This window comes from Sinohyriopsis cumingii, chromosome 1 (genome assembly GCF_028554795.1).
Source record: "Sinohyriopsis cumingii isolate HCF-2022 chromosome 1, ASM2855479v2, whole genome shotgun sequence".
NCBI lineage: Eukaryota > Metazoa > Mollusca > Bivalvia > Unionida > Unionidae > Sinohyriopsis > Sinohyriopsis cumingii.
In genome coordinates this window covers 181838429-181856365 of record NC_142961.1, presented here as the reverse complement: position 1 = coordinate 181856365, position 17937 = coordinate 181838429, and the positions used below count along the sequence as shown (strand labels likewise).

General features: G+C 35.0%; 1 protein-coding gene across 7 annotated transcripts in view; it reads right to left on the bottom strand.

Annotated features, from left to right (window-relative positions):
- The window catches only part of LOC149808497 (protein unc-79 homolog), a 255882-nt gene that overhangs the window by 68451 nt on the left and 169494 nt on the right, over positions 1-17937 (bottom strand). For all 7 annotated transcript variants that reach the window (XM_089978169.1, XM_089978143.1, XM_089978163.1 and 4 more), the window contains 5 exons: positions 10999-11170; positions 8100-8336; positions 7552-7590; positions 6235-6350; positions 365-450 (listed from right to left, as the gene is read on the bottom strand). In XM_089978169.1, the coding sequence (XP_089834295.1) occupies positions 365-450; positions 6235-6350; positions 7552-7590; positions 8100-8336; positions 10999-11170 (650 nt within the window). The remainder of the gene's footprint in view (positions 1-364; positions 451-6234; positions 6351-7551; positions 7591-8099; positions 8337-10998; positions 11171-17937) is intronic.

Sequence of the window (17937 nt, the reverse complement as noted above, 5' to 3'; positions counted from 1 at the left end):
GGATGTTTGGATACAGTTTGAACTTTTCATCAGTAATGATGGACGTTTGGTTACAGTCTGAACTTTTCATCAGCACTGATGGATGTCTGGATACAGTTTGAACTCTTCATCAGTACTGATGGATGTTTGGATACAGTTTGAACTCTTCATCTATACTGGCAAATATTTGAGTACAGTTTCAACTCTTCATCAGTTCTTAAAATACATATTATTTGTATAACTTGAAGTAAGATTTTTGTCCCATTGTCTGGACTCTAAACGGAAGACCAAGCTAGTGTGAAGGAAACATCTGGCTTAAAATGATTAGACAGTGATAAAGTTCAAGCAGAGTTATAGTTACTCCATGTCTTCCTCTGTCTCTTACCTCAAGCAGGAAGTGGATAGGAGCCTGGCATGGTAGCTCACTGAAGTCTGTTAGGGCTGCAGCCATGGTCTTCAGGAACTGGGTATCTGACACATTTTAATGTAAAAACTTCAACATATTAACAACATTGAAAAACTTCATAGGTTCTGAATATACTGGACCCTCACCATGCTGAACCTCCTTATTAGTAACTTTTATCTGCAACACATACACACTTTGTACTCAGAAAGATACAAGTAATAATGAAATATTACCTGCTATAACACCTCCAGGCCACAAAATCCCTTAAGCATCAAAACTAAGCTCATTTAACTCTCAAATCAAGTATTTAGTTTTTCTTCCATAATTTTCCTCCAAGTGAGGTTAAACTAATAAAACCGGCACATTCAAATATTGTTGGTAATTTCTTCATAAATGCCAAATTTCACTGAAATTTAAAGTCTAAATATGATTATGATGTTTGAAGCTTTTGAGTTGAAGTTGAATTTCAACATTTTGATAGTTTGATAAATATGGGGCTTGGTAATGCACTGACAGTTTCATTACTATGGGGCATGGTAATATAATCACAGTTTGATAACTACATAGCCTAGTAATACACTGATAGTTTGATATAAGTGGGGCCTGGTAACACACTGACAGTTTGATAAAAGTGGAGCCTGGTAATACACTGACAGTTTGATAAAAGTGGGGTCTGGTAATACACTGACAGTTTGATAACTGAGGGGTCTGGTAATACAGTTTGATAGCCATGAGACCTTGTAATGCAATGACAGCTTGATAACTGTGGGGCCTGGTAATGCACATGTATGAATCCAAAACTGTTTATTATAGTGGGGCTACTGTTTTGTGTGAAACTTAACTGCCTACCTCTTCATATCACTCTTCAATGACATTTATTTTTGTAAGATAATTAACAATAATTTCAATGCACCATTTGACTATAGCATAGGCAATGATACAGTGTCCCGTGTTCGCTAGCCAAGGTTCCGATTACTCTATTGACACCTTGGCGGATCGAACAGATATACTGGTGATTTGTCCTAGTGACATCTATTGGATTTCATTAGTTGCCTCCATTAGTGTGTAATACCAACCATTAGCATGATGCATTGTAAATTGTCCGAAAATGGTGGGGACAAATGACTTAAAAAGGATACTTTATAAGTTTAACATCAAAAGTATGACTGTGTACAAGAGGGAAGCCATTACGGGTGTATCTGAGTGAAAGGTATTTCTAGAAACACAGACCCACACTGGAAAATTACTAATTTATTAGTCCATTCAAGTTGTGTGCTTCCCTTGAATCTGTCACATAAGAACAGTGTTCAAATTTGAACAACTTAATTTTGATTGGATGTGGTGGCTTGCTGAAGCATCCAGTGAAATTCATAGACCAGAAGCACAGAAATGTCTGCTCATTATGCCAAGGCGTAGTGTTATCGGAACTGTGGCTAGTGAAGATGATAGTGCCCAGATGTAAAATACTGGTCACATATTTTGGTGTTTTAGACTCTACTCAAAATGTTTAAAAGTCTTTAGGTCTGGATGGATGAATGGAAGATATGAAGGATGAATAGATGGATTGATAGGGGAGCTATTAACTGGGCGGTGATGGGATTATTACATGGGTCTAATATTACCTGACTTCAGTAGCTAACTAGGGGACAGTTGAACAAAGGCAAAGGCGTTCTCTAACTTGAACCAAATTTTCTATTGAACATCACAATCCAAGGAGTAATACTTAAGTACTGTAAGAATTGAAGTTGTGTATCAGAGTACTGTAAGAATTGAAGTTGTATATCATAGTAATGTAATATTTGAAGTTATATATCAGTACTGTAAGAACTGAAGTTATATATCAGAGTGCTGTAAGAAATTAAGTTGCATATCAGAGTACTGTAAGAACTGAAGTTGTATATCAGAGTAATGAAATATTTGAAGGTATTTATCAGTACTGTAAGAATTAAAGTTATATATCAGAGTGCTGTAAGAAATTAAGTTGTATATCAGAGTACTGTAAGAACTGAAGTTGTATATCAGAGTACTGTAAGAACTGTAGTTGTATATCAGAGCAACTTTTGTAGAGTATCATAGTACTGTAATAAACAAAGTTATATATCTGATTATACTTTTGTCAGCATCAGCCAAAAAAAATCACTGAGACAGTTCCATTTTATGATGCAATTTACATAGTTCTCTAATAAAATTTATAAAAAGAGCAAAGCATAATTCAATTGGTTTTTAATTGGTGAAGTAAAGTATACTCAATGTACTTCACCCTAAATTTGCAAGGCAAACTACACTTTTCTTATACCTAAAACAAATTTAAATATTTTGGGTGTAAAGTAATAATTCTATTTCTCTTTACCAGATTTTCACAGCAATGTTCAATAAAGACTTCTGCATATTATGTTCTTTACCTTTGTAAATCTAAATTTTCCATTTCTTTTGGATCCATATACATGTACTTGTACTATATATTTTCATCAATTATACATAAATTATTTTAAATACTTTCAATCAGCGTATTACAAAATAAAATCTGCTTTAAATTAATCCTTTATTTTAATGTCCACAACACACTACCCAAATTTCTCTTCCCCCCCCCACCCCCGTACAGAAATTTCTCATGGATTCCATATGGAATACTTCCTATGGACTGAAAAACTTATGGAATCAGACAATTTATTCCATATCAATTCCGTAAGTACTTCACAGCAAGTGAAAATTCCATATGGAATAAAGTTGCAACTTTAATCCATAAGCACTTTTTTCCATTTGGAAAGCAGGCTCATGTATTATAGCATCATGGAAAATACTCTCTGAAGAATTAATAACCTAAACTATCTGATTCAAATAGAAATATTTGTGGGAGTTAGAGTACATGTATATGTCAGTGTAGCTGATGTGAAAGGATGAATATATACTCATAAATTTGAAGAAAACGCATGCATGTCAGTTTTCTTTAATTTATTTCCACGTATGTTAAAAACAGACAAAGACATGACCAAAAAAGTATAGATGAATCTTTGGACTTAGAAAATTTGGTGCAAGGTGGATTTTGGGCTTGATCTGATGTTTACTTGGAAAAAAAAATTCTTTGGCTTCCTATCAAAATATACCCTGCAAAAATCATACCCTAGTGAAAACGTGACTGAAATTTCAGCAAAATTACAGTGAACATTTTTTCACTTTCACTAAAATGTCCTTTTTCACTACAATTATGGTATTTTAGGAGATTTTACCAAAATTTCTGAAAATATCAGTGAATCTTTGTGATTGAAATTTCACTGACTCTGCCAACATTTCTGAAAATATCAGTGGGAATTTGTGATTGAAATTTCACGGAGAGTTTGTCTAAAATTCTGAAAATATAGTGATATTTTGTTATTGTAATACCACTGACATTTCAATAAAAAATATCAATAAGATATAATAAAATTTAATTTTTGTTTCTTGTACAATTCAAATGATTTTCAGCAGTATTTATATTTCCTGTTTCTCTTAGCTGTAATTTTACTGTTTATTTTGGGCACAATAACTTCTTTACACATCTTTCCTTGTTATATTTGTTTTTCAAATTTGTTGTTGTTGTATTTTTGTTTAACTTCAACTGAATTTAACTGCTCTCAAACTAGTTTTCTTGTTTTCTGTTTTAAAACTGAATTTTGCTTTTCTCCTGATCTGAATCTGATTTTCCTTGATACGGACCCTTTTTTTAATATTGTCTCTGAAACTTTTTTTAAATAATGCTCTATTTGGTCCCATTCTACCACAAGCTCTCTAATAAGTATTTGGTGTTTATTATTTAAAAGATGATCACTGTAAAGAGCTTTCCGATTGGTCAAAATGTTGTACTTGCCCAATGAATCATTGCGTAACGAAAACTGATGGGAATGAGCATGCTTGCTAAACAAAGTGATTCAAGTTTTTGAGCAGGATACGAGATTGGATAACCATTTGAAAAATGTGCAGCAATGAGAATAGCTTGAATGCAAAGTCGATGGGAGTGTAATTGCTCAATCTGTATGAAAACTGGACGCCAGGACTAGCATTTTGCTTTTTGTGCCATAAAGAGCTTTACAGTGGTGACTGACTTGCTAAATAGGACAAGGAATTGAACCAGGATGATTTCAAAGTTATATAACTCCAAACTGATTAACTTCCAGAATGAATTTAAGGAGGGACAACGTATAGATCACTGGTGGGAACTGTTGCCAAATACCCATATCTATCAAAGATAGTGATAGTCATATCTTTGCGGAATGTTCTTGGCCCACAAGTAGAATCATCCTTCAATATTGTGAGACATTATTGTGTATATTATCAAAATATTATAGGTGTGTTAGAATTCAGTGTAAAATAAGAGTAATTATATCATGATAAACGTTTGTCATGGCTGCTTATGGAACAATGACTAAGTCAAGCGACCACAACAGCATCATAGTTTATACATTAATCAAAAATCAAGTCTGCGGTACAAGTGACATAAGGCAGGCTCCTAGCATTTCTTCTTTTCATAATCAATGTCTCAAATGGATGCTTTTCTGTAATTTTGCATTATTTTCACAGTTGAATTTTTCAATGCAGATTAATATTTTATATTTTATATGTTTATGTGTTCACATATGCCTGTGCATACATTCAAGGCCTGATACTTTGATTTTTAAAATCACTTAATTATTTAGTGTCAAGCCAGATTCTTCACATTATGTTGTATATACATGTACTGTATATATTGTACATAACAGATAGAAGGCATCAAGGTAGATTAGTTCTGTAACTAATTGAGTTACCTTCTCTAAATAAAGTCGTTATTATTATTATTATTATTATTAACTCCCATATCTATTGCCTAGGATGTCATATAATTACAACATCTGTATGATTATTTTGTTTCATGCACACTCAATATCACCTTGGTTAATAAAGTCCTGTTTAATTCATATCCATTATTAATTTGAAACGTCTGAAAACTACTGACACTTCAGTAAAATACTACATAATGATCAAAATTTTAGTGAAATCTCACAAAAGTTTTAGTCAAATTTTTTGTGAAACCTCAGAAATATTTCAGTGAAATTTCAGTGAGATCTCACCACAATTTCAACGAAAGTTTTGGTCAAAATATTTGTGAAATCTCATCAAACTTTTCAGTGAAATGAAAAAGACTTAAGTGATGCTATCATGGATTAGGTTTTGTATGCAAGAAAGAAAATGAGGACAAGAAAAATCTACATCTTATTTGATAATGTCTGTTAAAATAAAATTTATGATCCATTTTAAAAATTATTGTGAATATTTATCATTGATTCCCAATAATGTCTGAGAATCATTAGCAGTTTAATAGAAATCTCAAGCAGATTTTTTTATGGTTTAGGCAGAAAGCGCTTAATAATCCTGTCTGAAATCTGCCTTAGGTACGCCTGGAAAATTTCATATGGGATGGACTATTACCAAATTCCATATGAACTATTTACAAATTCCATATGGACCATTTACAAATTCCATATGATCTATTTCCCAATTCCATATGGACTATTGCCAAATTCCATATGGATTATTCACAAATTCCATATGATATTTTAATTTTATTCCATATGGACAACCTACAGATCTCATGAACTAATTTGCATATTTCATGGGAATTTCATATACGGAGTAAGTAAGGAATCTATAACATTTCCATATGGATATACTGAAATCCATAAGAGTGGTTCAGCTGTAGAATAAAAATGTTTACATGGATATTTCTGTAAAAGTGCGTATGGATTCCATATCCAATCCATATAGAAAATTTCGCACAGGTATGATTGCTACTTTACATTTTATCACACACACACACATATAACTTAAAAAGATCATACCATCCAAGTTGCTCTGGAAAAGCATAGGGAATATTCCATTGGGAGCAAGTTGATGCAAACAGCAGCGTAGGAACTGTCTGGCAATACTCATCGTACTACCTGGAACCATTATACTGCTGAAAGTGTAAGTAGGCAAATCACTAGAGTTGAGATAATCACATGTATCAAGCGTTATCTATAAAATCAACCTTTTCAAAAACATTACCACTAATAGAATTACTTTTGAAAATATAAAGAACACTGGGTAAAAGATAATGAAGCCAGAGCAACTAACTTGACTTTTTATAAATGTTTGGTTCAAAAGCCAGTTGCTAAGTGTCTTAACAGGCCCTCTCAAAGACAGACGTACTTAAGATCCTAGATGCACCTGAACAAAGATTTGCCCATAGCTCTCAACAAGATCAGAGAGCTGGTCATTTTAAATATGTTACAACTGATTGTCTGCTGATAACAGATGGGTGGAGCTTGGTGATTTACTGATTAGGGACTGATAGATATATATTAACAGTGTGGTAACTGCAAAGCACTATTACATATCACATCTCCTCAAACACAAAATAAATTGTGAGAAAGAAAAACAACATCATAACTCTAAAAATACATATAAAAAGAAAGATAAAAAGAATGAGAAAGTGTATTTAAAATGCTAAAGAGAGCCATAAACATGTTCTAAGAGCAGGAAAAGAAGGCTTAAATTACAATATCTTTATAATATGTTTCATTTACCATTAAGATAAATCCATAACAGCAATTATTAAGTAACAAGCTTTAGACAGCTTTCCTTTTTTGCTCATATGCATAAATATAAATATCAGTTTTGTTTAAAAAGTAGCATATATATATATACTACTTTTTATAACTTCAATTATCAACATTTCATTTTAAAGTGTAAACAAAGATAAAGAGAAAATAAATGTTCTCTATTTATAAAATAAGTATAATGCAATTTCCTTACAATATTCTATATTTTATTTGTCTACAGTGTTTTAACTTTAGTCCTATCTGATTGTTATATTTTTGGGAAAGCTCAAATACCCCAATGGCAAGTTCAGTTTTCCACTTAGCCTGCCCTGGGCATGCTGACAAACTGACTTTTATAAAAATCTGTAAAGCCCTGGACATAGCCCTAATCTTGTTTAAAAAAATGACTAGCTAATGATATAATCACAAAGTACAGAGTGATGTCTATAAAACATGCCAATGTAATAAAAGGCTTGAATTCATGAAATACACATTTCTTGATTGTCTTGAAACCATAGTAACCGTAAATAACTTGTATTCAATGGATACAAGTGCATTCAAAAAGAGACAACTCACCAGTCAGTCTGCCATGTGTAAGGGCTACATGATGCAATTCTGAAATAAAAAAAATACATGTACTGAATATAAGATAAAGTATTGATAAACATCTTTGGTCATTAACTATGGCGCCAATCATTGGTTTGACCCTAACACTTGGTATTCAATTATCACTTAAAACTAATGGAATCTGGAAATAAACTAAATATAAACATTTTTAGCAATCTGTTCAGATTTGTTGCTTACAAGTACATTTCTAATACCATTAATTTATTTTTGTTCTAATCTAAAATCCACTATTGTATTGAGGTGCCATAAAATGCTACAATATGCACACATGCTTATGTTGTATGTTACAATTTATGAAATTGGATAATAATATTACAACAAATAATGATAATAAAAATAAAATTCACTGCCTCCTCCTCCTCTTTCTCATCCACATTATTTCTGAGATCCCTTTACAAGTTCTGCTGAGAACAAATAAAACAGTAAAATCTTTTCCTATTATTAACATTATGAACTTATCTCAACAATCCCAAGATACATGATAATTACAGACTGACCTTGACACACTAAGCAATATTTCCAGCAGCATGGGTGTAGCCAGTGAGGGCTCTCTGTGTATGAATGTGGACAAAACCACAATACAAAGTCCAATTGTGTCATCATCATACTGCTCAAGCACAGCATTACACTCAGTACATCGCTCCATTAATGTGTTCTCTCCACAACGACCATGGGGAACCTGCTTCTTGGCAGCCTGGGCCTTTGCTAGCATCTCACTCCTCCTGGACCTTCGTCTTGAACAAAGAAAGAAAAAAGGTGTGTAACACAAGATTATGAAATATGAAATTGCATGTTAAAAATGCACTCTATTTTGCACGTCTACACAAATCTGATAATCAGATGTTTTCAAACAATGTATAAATAGATGACTTACACTGAAAAGATTTGTGTAAACAAGAATCCATTCTTGTTACATCATAAAAAATTTGACTTTGTATAGCACAATTATACATACTAATGAGAACAATAGTGTGCCTTGCAAGTGAACATTTGTATGATACTGTATGAAGTACGTATCTGTGTGCAAATTGGTAATGGCCATGTAGAAACAATGCAGAAAACCAGTCCACCACTTGTTCAGGATGATTCTATATTTTGTTGACATAATATTTACAATTTGGTAGGACCTGGATGTATAGTAAAGCTCTAAGGTAGATGTTAATATGAACTTAGCCTTCTTATCTCATCCTCATGAAATAAGAATTTTCCTTCAGATATTGTAGAATCTGGTCTAACCCTGACAAGGAAGGTGGAGGGGTTTCTGCTGTGCTGTTTCAAACTAGAATTGTGACACATAATGAAAAATGTCCTTTTGGATTAACACATTCAGCCCCAATCCTGCCTGTAGGCATGATGAGGCTGTACCCTACTTCCGAGCTCTGCAGCATCAAGATCATTTAAGATGCACCAAAGTGGGTGGTATTACAAAAATGCAGACAGATATAGCTCTACAATGATACCAAATAATCTGGACGTTCTAGTTGCACTACAAATTACAGAGGGAAAAACCTAATTTTTTGGACCTGTTTTTTTTCCCCCCCCCCAAAATTTGCTCGTGGTTGGAATCTGATTTTGTGTCAGGATTTTAGACCTTTTAGCCTCAGACCTAAGGCAGACCAGTCTGAACTGCAAACAGACAGGTGAACCTTTGCAAAAAATAGGATAAGGTAGGCATTTGGAATAAAGAGTGGTCTCCATAGAAAAATGATGGGTCTATTAAGCAAAAAAATATAATTAGAAAAAAAAAGAACTCCAAATTTTACCCTTCTGCTCATGTGCAAGCAAAATAGCCAATGGAAAACGATGTTTCTAAGACAACTAGTCATTAGTCTCATGGAAAATCTGTTGAAAGTTGATGCATTACAATGTATTCAGAAATAGCCCCCAAAATGTCTTTCCTACTCGTAAAAACGACAAAAACCTCCAGGGCCGAATGAGTTAAAGGGATTTACAACTCTCAAGCCATTGGTATGCTGTTACTATCTGTTGCCAAAAACAGTTTTTATTTCTGATAATACACACTTGTCTGTCGTGATTAATTGGGTAAGTTTGAATCTGTCTTGGTTGAGTGGGCAAGAATTTCTCAGCAATGTGCTTGAAGACTCATAATTCTCCCTTAAATAAGCTAATTCCCAACTTTCTCAAAGGTTAGGGAAGTACTGATATACAAAAGATTTTATGAACAGCAAACCTGTGTGCAGGCTTTTTAGTTCTACCCTACTTCAGTTAAAGCAAGCAAAGCTGTCCTATTTGTTCTTCACTGTAAACAGTACACTACACACCCACCATGTGGTAAATGGTATTATTATATTTATGTACAACCCTCTTACACTGGTTAGAAACTTGACTTTTTGAATCGGAACTATAAAAAATGTCTTTCTTATCTTAGCTGCAAGCCTTTCCCAAAGTCTACTCAAGTTAAAAGACATAGAACTCTAAACCCAATTTATTTTGTGGAAACCATTAGTCATTTTCAGTCTCAGTGACACCAACCTTTGACCTGTTAGCCCAAAATTTTTTGATAAGTGCCTTTTGAAAATCTCAAATACAAGTCAAACAAAATCTGGTCATAGTTTGTGAAATGAGATCCGAGTTATATTGTCAAAATCAATTTCCTTCTTCGAGTCCCTCTGAACTTGATCTTTGATCTTAAAACCTCAAAATCAATCAGTCTCTTCCTTGCCCCAATTGCAAGTAAAAATGTCTTTCTTGTCTTAAATGCAAGTCATCCAAAACAGTTGATGGGATAAGAACTCTAGATAGTGTGCATAAACCATTATTCTTCTTAAAATCATTGTAACCTTAATCCTTAACATTTGATGCCCAAATCATCATGTATCATTCTTATCTCAAATGCAAGATATTTACAAAGTTTGTCTAAGGTGTCTGGTAAGCAAGTCAAGTTATTGAGTGTACAGGTATCCTTCTTTCAGTCCCTATGACCCTGACCTTGTACCTTTCAAGCCCCAAATCAATAGGTGTTTTTTAAGCCCCAAATGCAATTATATAGTTTGGTAATGATAGATGGTGAAGAACTGTGTGGAAATGAAAAAGGGAACAGATGGATGGAAATATGGAGAGATCTTTTCCTAACATGGTAAGCCATACAGCAGGTATATCATAAGACAATTCATCTGAATAACTCTTTATTAAAAATAAAAAAAAATAAAAAAATAAAAAAGAAATTGTGATCTTTTTGACCAAGGAAATAAAACTGCATCCATATCCCATCCTACCCCAAGACAGAGATGAACAGATAACAAACAATAGTGCATAACTCTTCTTAAAAATAGCAAGTACAATGATTTGTTGACATGCATATGTATCCATATTTTAAAAAATCTCACTGCAACCAATAAATTCTGTTTAACACAAACAAACCAAAGAAATCCATACCCCATCTTGGTCTTGGAGGATACCTCCTCCTCCTTGCCACCATTGCTGCTGTCAGCAGCTAGTTCTGGAAAAATTTTCTGCAGCTCCACTGTTGTCAGTCCAGTTTTCCTGGCTTTCCTCTGACGGAAATTTGGCTTTATGGGACCCTTTGTGCTGTGAGGATTCTTTTCTTCTGCAACAGATAAAATTCAATAAATATACATAAATATATCTTTTTACAAGTACAATTAGTTCATGTAGTGACAGAACTCTCTCTCTCTCTTTCTCTCACACATGCATACACACACACACACACACACACACACACACACACACATACACATTTGATTTATTCAAATTTGAAATTGCATATCAGTATTCTATACAAGTTTCCATAATTATCCTAGATGCCAAGACTGCTTACCTATGGATGCTCTTCAAAACTTGTTCAACCTGGAATCAACTGAGAATCTCATGAATTCATTTTGCACGATGCATTGTATCTGCAACTGATGTAAAAGTTAAGGTTGTGCACAAAACATTTTGAAGGATGAGGAAGTACACCAGAATAGCCATTTATTGTGTGCATTCTGGACATGCAAAAGATCAGCATTTCACACACAAGTTTTATTTTGTTACATGTTTCACTCACCATAACGAGTAAAAAGCTTGATTTATGAAACATGTGCCAACTGCAGTTTTAATGATCAAGATTAAGCCGAAACAAAATGGTTAGGCCTCTCACAAAAAGGCTCAGATTATAAGTGAGTTATAGTTTGTTTCCGATCATCAGCTGCATGAAAACAGTAATTGATACTGTATATGTATTTCTTAAAATTTGTTTTCTCATGTTAAGCTGACTCACTGGTATATCCTATTAATCCTATTCCAAGAAGAAATCATACCAAGTATTTTTTTAAATAGTGGCCATATAAACTGACAGGTTTAGATTAGTTATAATATTACCCCGGTGTCACAGAATTGTCTACATTTATTGTTTACATATTAATTGGAATAGAATATACCAGGTTTCATTTCTGTGTACAGCATTATCTGGGGTGGTGGTTTATGTATATGATATATTATTATGATGTAGTGACTTCGGTGAACTCCATGCTGCACAAAGAACTTATGATGGGAAAACTGATACACCTTGAGCACACAGGCCGTGCATTGTAACATAGCCTGTATACATATAGGCTCATGGTAGAGTCAAACATTACATTATAGAAAGTCTTGTCAGTGAGTGGTCCACTTTACGATGAAATATCTCCAGCTGTAGAGCTGTGAAAAGGGGTGAAGGGCAGAAAGGAGTACGGTAGTGATAGAGCTATGCTGTATCTTCATGTCTGCAATGTATTGAGGGTGTCGTTTTAGCTGTGGTGCTAATTTGGGTTGGTATATACCCAGCGTGCTGCTGTCTGTAGTGATGTAGGCTCGGAAGAAGATAATGGTTATCTCATTGTGACGGACCAAAGCTTCGGGATCAACAGATCTGCTGGGAACAAGAGGTTCTATGGATCCTTAGGCAGACCAGGAGGGGCAGACCATTTGTGGTGGCCCCTTGATCATCCAGCCGAGCATTGGTTCTGAAATACCTTGAGGTGATTGATTGGATGCCGCAAGATACACGTCCCAATTTTTACAATCGTTTATCACTATTCTAGTGAAAACTTGTCATTTATTACTAATTGAGTGAAAACTTGTTACAGATGTGCAAAATCATTTATCATTATTTGAGTGAAAATTTTGTCATTGTTTAAGTGAATTTCATTTTATCATTATTTGAGTCAAATCCCTTTGTTTGAACAGTCATTAATATGTTTCTTTTTTGTGTTTAATTTTTTTGTTCAATATCAGTTAATTTTTGTTTAAATAGCAATTCATTCCACTTAGGAAATGTATTATTTACATCAGTTATTTATGCGCATCATTATGTTAAATATCCAGTATTTGGAATTTTTTAGCACAGATTAGGTATTGAATTTTCCTTACTTTAAATCATCTGTAAATAAACATCGTACTTTGTTACCATTTCTTAGTGTCTTCATTGTGATCTGACCCCAGCCCAGTTCATCTTGTTACACCTGTGAACCATCCTACATGTTGTAAGAGGTAATTTTAATAATACCCTGTGGGCTTGGATAATGTAAAATACACCCAAAAACTATCCTACCTGTTTTAAGAGGTAATTTTATTAATATCCCATGGGCATGAGGAAAGTAGAATGCACCCAATAACCATCATACATGTTGTAGGAAGTAATTTTAATAATACCCTGTGGACTTGGGGAATGTAGAATACACCCAATAACATCCTACACGTTGTAAGAGGTAATTTTAATAATACCATGTGGGCATGGGGAATGTAGAATACACCCAATAACCATCCTACATGTTGTAAAAGGTAATTTTCATAAAACCCTGTGGGCTTGGGGAATGCTGAATACACCAAATAACCATCCTATATGTTGTAAGAGGTAATTTTAATAATACCCTGTGGGCGTGGGGAATGTAGAATAAACCCAGTAACCCTTATAAATGGAGGCAGAAGCCATGATAGCTAGGTGGCTTGCAAGAAAAAGTGAGGGTTCAAATCCTACCATCAAATCTTTCAGGATGAGAGTTCAAATCTTGTCATCAGATCAATCTGGGTGTTGATTCAAATTCTACCATCTAATCAGTCAGAGTCTGGATTAAAATCCTACCGTCACATCTGTCAGAGCAAGTGTTCAAATCCTACCATCAGATCTGTCAGGGTGAGGGTCCAGATCCTACCACCAAATCTGTCAGGGTGCAAAATTCAAATCCTACCATTAAATCAGTCAGAGTGAAAAATTCAAATCCTACCATCAGATCTGTCAGAGTGAGCATTCAAATCCTAAAATCAGACCTGTCAGGGTGAAGGTCCAGATCCTACCACCAAATCTGTCAGGGTAAAAATTTAAATCCTGCCATCAAATCAGTCAGGGTGAAAAATTAAAATCCTACTACCAGATCAGTCAGGGTGAAAAATTAAAATCCTACTATCAAATCAGTCAGGGTGAAAAATTTAAATCCTACTACCAGATCAATCAGGGTGAAAAATTCAAATCTTACTACCAGATCAATCAGTGAAAAATTCAAATCCTACTATCAAATCAGTCAGGGTGAAAAATTCAAATCCTACCATCAAATCAGTCAGGGTGAAAAATTCAAATCCTACAACCGGATCAGTCAGGGTGAGGGTTCAAATCCTACCATCAGATCTGTCAGGGTGAGGGTCCAGATCCTACCACCAAATCTGTCAGGATGAAAAATTCAAATCCTACCATCAAACCTTTCAGGGAGAAAAATTCAAATCCTACTACCAGATCAGTCAGGGTGAGGGTCCAGATCCTACCCCCAAATCAGTCAGGCAGAAAAAATCAAATCCTACCATCAAATCAGTCAGAGTGAAAAATTCAAATCATACCATCAGATCTGTCAGGGTGAGGGTTCAAATCCTACAACCACATCAGTCAGGGTGAGGATTCAAATCCTACCATTAAATTAGTCAGGGTGAAAAATTCAAATCATACCATATCAGATCTGTCAGGGTGAGGGTTCAAATCCTACAACCAGATCAGTCAGGGTGAAAAAATCAAATCAGTCAGGGTGAAAAAATCAAATCATACCATCAGATCTGTCAGGGTGAAGATTCAAATCCTACCATCAAATCAATCCGGGTGAAGATTCAAATCCTACCATCAAATCAGTGAGGGTGAAGATTCAAATGTTACCATCAAATCAGTCAGGGTGAAGATTCAAATCCTACCATCAAATCAGTCAGGGTGAAGATTCAAATCCTACCATCAAATCAGTCAGAGTGAAGATTCAAATGTTACCATCAAATCAGTCAGGGTGAAGATTCAAATCCTACCATCAAATCAGTCAGGGTGAAGATTCAAATGTTACCATCAGATCATTCTGGATCATCTACAATAACATTTACTTGGACAAGGCACTTAACTGCAGCTTGATACTAAATAAGATGTTGCTGTGCCATAAAAAATTAAACCAAACCAAACAAAATCATTTTAATAAATTCAAACTTATGAATTCAGGGTACTCTTTGTCAAAAAAGGTTCATAATCAGCTGGGCAAATTTATAAAACAAGGAAACACATTTTTGGAACAAAATGTTTCTTCTATTATGCTAACCTTATCATTATACTTCAGGCATCTTTTCACTGCCCTGACAGAAAATCCAACCCTCCCAAGCAAAGAGAAATGTCTTTTTGCTTTCTTTAAGCATTTAAAGTGCATAATTATTGTCTGCTTACAGTGGGGTTATCCAAGTGTGGTCTTCTCTTGAACAGTGTGATTGGAGCTGAATCCTATCATTCACCAGTTATTAGTTGGGTGTAAGTGCAATGTAACTGTGGAGAGGATTTGTGAAGCAGTGCCTGCATTATGACTGGGTAAATATTTCGGGAGAAACATTTTACCGCAAACAGTTGATTTTTGTCTTTAGATACATTACCTGGAGAAAAGGTTTGAGGAGGAGGAGGGAATTACACCCTCTTACCCTGAAGTTGGCTCTGGTCTCCTGAAGTATGTGCAGCAGCCTCAAGTCTTGTTTGAGATACAATCAAAGGAAAGTACAGACTGATGATAAGAAGCCCTCATAAAAGGACAACATTTGTTCCTGCAAATCCATCTGTAAACTGCATCATCATGAAGCTGGATGAGCAGCATTTTATACAAAGACCTCAAATTCTTTGTTTCTCTCTTGCTTTGCCTCACATTTCTCAGGAATATAAAGATATGCATCTTGGAGGTCCAGGCTGATCACAATGTATTCCTAATGAATGGTGTTGAAGATCAACCTCAAGATCTCCATCCCATACCTCGGTACTCGTATGTGTTAACTGAGACAGCATAAGTTGATCACTGGTCCATATCTGACTTAAGATGAGTTATGAGTAAAATCCCAGTGAGTTTGAGTTGTGAACAATTTCTACCACCAATGAAGAAGACAGTCTATTTCCTGTTGCAAGACATCTTCCTTGTATGGATCTTTGTTCCTGTTCATGGCAAAGGGAACTCTTGCTAGAAAAGGGAGATCAAGGAAAGTGATTTGGTGGCCCAAATTCAAGATCCATGATTCCTAGGTCAAAGGCCTTACCACCCCATGATGAAATGATGAAGTCTTCCTTTCTCCAAGACCACAAAAGCACGTGATCATATTCTGCAGGATGCAGGCTGGTCAGTACAAAAACTAGGCAAGAATCTGTCAATATCTCCACAAGCCCAGTTGTTTCTTCACCTGGGGATTTGAGTCCTTGGAGATAGAATGGCCTGGTGCCAGTTGACAGTTAACACTTATCTTTTTTGGTCCAGTACAGAATATAATAGGCAGATTAATCACATCAAATCCAGTGTTGGCTGTGTTGCAAAGCTGGGTCTGGAAGCTGCATGGCTTGTTTCAATGCGCTGTTGACTTCCTTGGCTCAAGACTATGTATGGAAGAAGTAAATCGACATACCTAGTGCCAGCTAAGTTGAGCATAAATCACTGCAAGTCCACAAATGGAGTTCTTGTGGTATGGGGTCCAGTGCCAGGCTACTAGCCAAGGAGTCTGTCTAGTGCTGGCATCACTGGTGGAGAAATGCTATGGCAATGTGGGCAAAGAGCTGAAATGAGATGTAAGCATACAAGCCAACCCATGGTGATGAAAAAGTGCAATCCAAGTGGACAAAAAGGGTAATCCGAGCAGAAAAAGAGTAACCCACATATAACATGATAAAAATTCAGCAAGCATATGTACAAAATGATTTATTTACCCCTCTGGTCTTTTAACATCAATTACTGCTTCAAGTTTTCATAGGTAGTACATTTTGCTCTAAAAGCAACAGACTCTCATGCTGCATTTCAAAACACTTTGTAACAGCTGAGACTATGAATGTTCTGCACCAGTAAAGCACTAAGTGCTGGGTTACTGAGCCTGGATCTGAATTCAGTTTTATTTTTGTTAACAATACTGAACAATCTCTCACAGTCGGCATTAAAATGGTAAAGAACCAATATTCCTTTCATAACCTGACAAAGAAGAGGAGATTTATATTTTCCAGATACTGGGTCTTTTAGCTGGGAAATAAGATGCCATTGTACATAAACTCTGTCTGCATGAAGTACATTGTCAGGTAGAATGCCAACTTGATACTTCAGGAATTCTCCTTCTAATTTATCAGCAGCCTTTCCTGCAGCAAGATGCATCAAATGACTGGGACAACCTGATATGAACACTGATGGAGACATTTTTCAAAATATAGAATGCAACTCCTTTATGAATTCCAGTTACCACTGATTCACTATCAGCTGAAAACCTCGTACAGTTCTGACAACTTGTATCATGTTTATTCAAAGCATTATCACACAAATAAAAAACGTTTACTCCAGTGGAATCTACTTTTAACTCTGGTAATGAAAGAACACTTTGACTCTGTCCTTTTCACTGTCAAAGTCTCTTACACAGACTAAGTACAACTTTTTGTCATTGTTCTCACTACTCCCGTCTGTGGCAATACAAAATTTTCATGGCTTCTGTAATTTTACTTGAAACACTTCAGCTAAACATCGAACAATATTAGATGATTTTTCTCTTACACATGCATATTTTCTGCAATTTTGGAATCAGGAAACATGTTTGAAAGAAGGACCAAAGTAGTCTTCTATCATTAGTGTCCACAATTGAGTTCTGCTGTAAAAAAAATTACCTTAGTACTGGAGTTAGTAAGATGAGCTAAGTGTGATCCTACTAGCACTTTCCAAGCATATAGCTAATAAATTGAATAAATGCAAATCTGAATTACTCAAAGGAACTTAATTATGAGTATAAACATTTGTTAAATGAAGTGCTAAGATGAAATGTTGGTACTAATGACTATTAGAATAAGAAAATAAGATGGCGCTGCTTATCACATGAGAAAATCAACTG